This window comes from Oncorhynchus gorbuscha, unplaced genomic scaffold (assembly GCF_021184085.1).
Source record: "Oncorhynchus gorbuscha isolate QuinsamMale2020 ecotype Even-year unplaced genomic scaffold, OgorEven_v1.0 Un_scaffold_1082, whole genome shotgun sequence".
Taxonomy (NCBI): Eukaryota; Metazoa; Chordata; class Actinopteri; order Salmoniformes; family Salmonidae; genus Oncorhynchus; species Oncorhynchus gorbuscha.
Genome location: NW_025745970.1, coordinates 3,716 through 7,500, shown reverse-complemented (window position 1 = coordinate 7,500; position 3,785 = coordinate 3,716). Strand labels below are relative to the sequence as shown.

The window sequence follows — 3,785 nt, the reverse complement described above, 5'->3', positions numbered from 1 at the left end:
CAAACATCCGGAAGAAGCTGTTGTACGCCCCAGTCATTATCACACTGATGAGAGGGGAGAGGAGGAGGGAGAGGAGGAGGAGGAGGGAGGAGGGAGAGGAGGAGGAGGGAGGGAGGAGGAGAGGAGAGGAGGAGAGAGAGGAGGAGAGAGAGAGAGGAGGAGGGAGGGAGGAGAGAGGAGGAGGAGAGGATGAGGGAGAGGAGGAGGAGAGGATGAGGGAGAGGAGGAGGAGGGAGATGAGGAGGGAGAGGAGGAGAGAGAGGAGGAGGGAGAGGAGAGAGAGGAGGAGGGAGAGGAGGAAAGAGAGGAGGAGGGAGGGAGGAGGGAGGGAGGAGAGAGAGGAGGAGAGAGAGGAGGAGGAGGAGAGGAGGGAGAGAGGGAGGGAGAGGAGGAGGATAGGAGGAGGGAGAGGATGAGAGAGAGGAGGAGAGAGAGGGAGGAGAAAGAGGAGGAGGAGGAGGAGGAGAGGAAGAGGGAGGAGGGAGAGAGAGAGAGAGTGAGAGGAGAGAGAGAGAGGAGGAGGGAGAGGAGGAAAGAGAGGAGGGAGAGGAGGAAAGAGAGGAGGGGAGAGGAGGAGGAGAGAGAGGAGGAGAGAGGAGGGAGAGGAGAGGAGGAGGAGAGAGGAGGAGGCGGGAGAGGGAGAGGTGGAGAGGGAGGGGAGGAGGGAGAAAGGAGGAGGGAGGAGGAGGAGGAGAGGAGGAGGAGGGAGAGGATGAGAGAGAGAGGATGAGAGAGAGAGGGAAGGAGAAAGAGGAGGAGAGAGAGGAGGAGGGAGAGGAGGAGGGAGAGAGTAGGGAGAGGGGAGGGGGAGAGAGAGGAGGGAGGGAGGGGATGGAGAGAGGTAGTAGAAGAAGGAGAGAAGATGGAAGGGGGAATGAAAGAGGGACAAAGAGAGGGAGAAGAAAAGGAAGAGGAGAAAAGAGAGTGGGGTTGGGACAGGAAGAGGAGGAGAGATGGAGAGAGGGAAGGGTGGGGTTTATACAGGAAGAGGAGGAGAGATGGAGAGATGGAGAGAGGGAAGGGTGGGGTTGGGACAAGAAGAGGAGAGATGGAGAGAGGGAAGGGTGGGGTTGGGACAGGAAGAGGAGGAGAGATGGAAGGGTGGGGTTGGGACAGGAAGAGGAGGAGAGATGGAGAGAGGGAAGGGTGGGGTTTTTACAGGAAGAGGAGGAGAGATGGAGAGAGGGAAGAGTGGGGTTGGGACAGGAAGAGGAGGAGAGATGGAGAGAGGGAGGGTGGGGGTTTTACAGGAAGAGGAGGAGAGATGGAGAGAGGGAAGGGTGGGGTTTATACAGGAAGAGGAGGAGAGATGGAGAGAGGGAAGGGTGGGGTTTATACAGGAAGAGGAGGAGAGATTGAGAGAGGGAAGGGTGGGGTTTATACAGGAAGAGGAGGAGAGATGGAGAGAGGGAGGGTGGGGGTTTTACAGGAAGAGGAGGAGAGATGGAGAGAGGGAAGAGTGGGGTTGGGACAGGAAGAGGAGGAGAGATGGAGAGAGGGAGGGTGGGGGTTTTACAGGAAGAGGAGGAGAGATGGAGAGAGGGAAGGGTGGGGTTTATACAGGAAGAGGAGGAGAGATGGAGAGAGGGAAGGGTGGGGTTTATACAGGAAGAGGAGGAGAGATTGAGAGAGGGAAGGGTGGGGTTTATACAGGAAGAGGAGGAGAGATGGAGAGAGGGAAGGGTGGGGTTTATACAGGAAGAGGAGGAGAGATTGAGAGAGGGAAGGGTGGGTTTATACAGGAAGAGGAGGAGAGATGGAGAGAGGGAAGGGTGGGGTTTATACAGGAAGAGGAGGAGAGATGGAGAGAGGGAAGGGTGGGGTTGGGACAAGAAGAGGAGGAGAGATGGAGAGAGGGAAGGGTGGGATTTATACAGGAAGAGGAGGAGAGATGGAGAGAGGGAAGGGTGGGGTTTATACAGGAAGCGGAGGAGAGATTGAGAGAGGGAAGGGTGGGGTTTATACAGGAAGAGGAGGAGAGATGGAGTGAGGGAAGGGTGGGGTTGGGACAGGAAGAGGAGGAGAGATGAAGGAGAGAAGGGATTGATTTTGACATCTCCAAAGCTCTTCTCTGGGATTGATTTATCTGTCGGATAAAGCCTCAGAGTAGACGAAGACGCACACACCTGTCGGAGCTGTTCCAGACACACTCAAACTTGTCAAATATGCAGTCATTCTCGTACAGAGAGCACAGCTTAGTCCTCAGGTAGTCATGAACCTACAGAGAGACCGACATGGGAGAAAGGAGGGGGAGGGAGAGAGGGAGAGGGCAGGAGAGTGTTGACAGGTTTTTCCAAGGCATTCATTCAATTTCTGTGTGTGTACATGCGTGCGTGAGTGTGTGAATGTATGTGTGTTTCTGCGTGTGCCTAGTGTGTGTGTGTGTTTGTTTAGCGGGCTGACCTGGTAGGTTTCGACGGGGCCTTTCTCCATGTGTAAGTCCCACACCTTGGCTGTCAGGTAATCCCTGGTCAGCAGGTACCGCCCGTTGTGACTGAACTTCACATCCGACACCGACGACACGATCTCAGAGAAGAATGAACGACTTCCTGGGTCCTCTGGTTCCTCAAAGACTAAAGGAAGAGAGAGAGAGGAGGTGGAGAGAGGAGACGAGAGGGGGAGGAGAGAGGAGATGAGGGGGAGGAGAGGAGATGAGGGGGAGGAGAGAGGAGATGGAGGGGAGGAGAGAGAGACGAGGGGAGGAGAGGAGAGGGGGAGGAGAGAGGAAATGAGGGGGTGGGGGAGGAGAGAGGAGACGAGGGGGGGGGGGAGGAGAGAGGAGAGAGGGGAGGAGAGGAGAGGAGAGCAGAGGGTGAGGAGAGAGGAGAAGAGGAGAGGAGAGGGGGAGGAGAGGAGAAGAGGAGAGTGGGAGGAGAGAGGAGACGAGGGGAGGAGAGGAGACGAAGGGAGAGTGAGAGGAGAGAGGAGTTTAGGAAGAGGAAAGATGGATATCACAATATAAGGGGGTGTAAATTCCAATCTGGACCTGAGGCCAGTTGTACTGCTGATTTAAATGAAGGACTGATTTAGACCTGGTACAACATGTGGGAGCTATTAATTATCAGAACCAGCAGTAGTCGTACTCTGGACCTCGAACAGTAAGATCCGAATACACATGATTTAGAGACCGACAGCGAAGCCTTTGCGTAGCCAACTCACGTTTGGTGTGTCTGTCGCAAAGTGCCGAGGCCCTCATGTCACAGAGACGGAGAGATCCTTTACTGCTGCTGTAGACAAACAGGTGACAGTGGTGAGGATGAAACTCTGCTGCTGTTATCACCTCCGTCAGCTCCTCCATGTTGGCTGGCTTGATGTCCACTATGTCTGGAGGAGAGATACTCAGGTAGAACAACACAGGACTGTGTCTGGAGGAGAGATACTGGAGGAGAGATACTCAGGTAGAACAACACAGGACTGTGTCTGGAGGAGAGATACTGGAGAAGAGATACTCAGGTAGAACAACACAGGAATATGTCTGAAGGAGAGATACTCAGGTAGAACAACACAGGACTGTGTCTGGAGGAGAGATACTGGAGGAGAGATACTCAGGTAGAACAACACAGGACTGTGTCTGGAGAACAACACAGGACTGTGTCTGGAGGAGAGATACTCAGGTAGAACAACACAGGACTGTGTCTGGAGGAGAGATACTCAGGTAGAACAACACAGGACTGTGTCTGGAGGAGAGATACTCAGGTAGAACAACACAGGACTGTGTCTGGAGGAGAGATACTCAGGTAGAACAACACAGGACTGTGTCTGGAGGAGAGATACTCAGGTAGAAC

The 3,785-nt window shown here is 54.4% G+C and overlaps 1 protein-coding gene across 1 annotated transcript in view; it reads right to left on the bottom strand.

The window, feature by feature from the left end:
• Window positions 1–3,382, bottom strand: part of LOC124021197 (serine/threonine-protein phosphatase 2A 55 kDa regulatory subunit B gamma isoform-like) — a gene marked incomplete at its 5' end in the record, with an annotated part of 5,115 nt that extends 1,733 nt beyond the window's left edge. The window contains 4 exons of the mRNA XM_046336542.1: window positions 1–44; window positions 2,127–2,218; window positions 2,404–2,573; window positions 3,160–3,382. The exon at window positions 1–44 is cut by the window's left edge and continues 32 nt beyond it. Of these exons, the coding sequence (XP_046192498.1) occupies window positions 1–44; window positions 2,127–2,218; window positions 2,404–2,573; window positions 3,160–3,382 (529 nt within the window). The remainder of the gene's footprint in view (window positions 45–2,126; window positions 2,219–2,403; window positions 2,574–3,159) is intronic.
• Window positions 3,383–3,785: the final 403 nt, after the last annotated feature.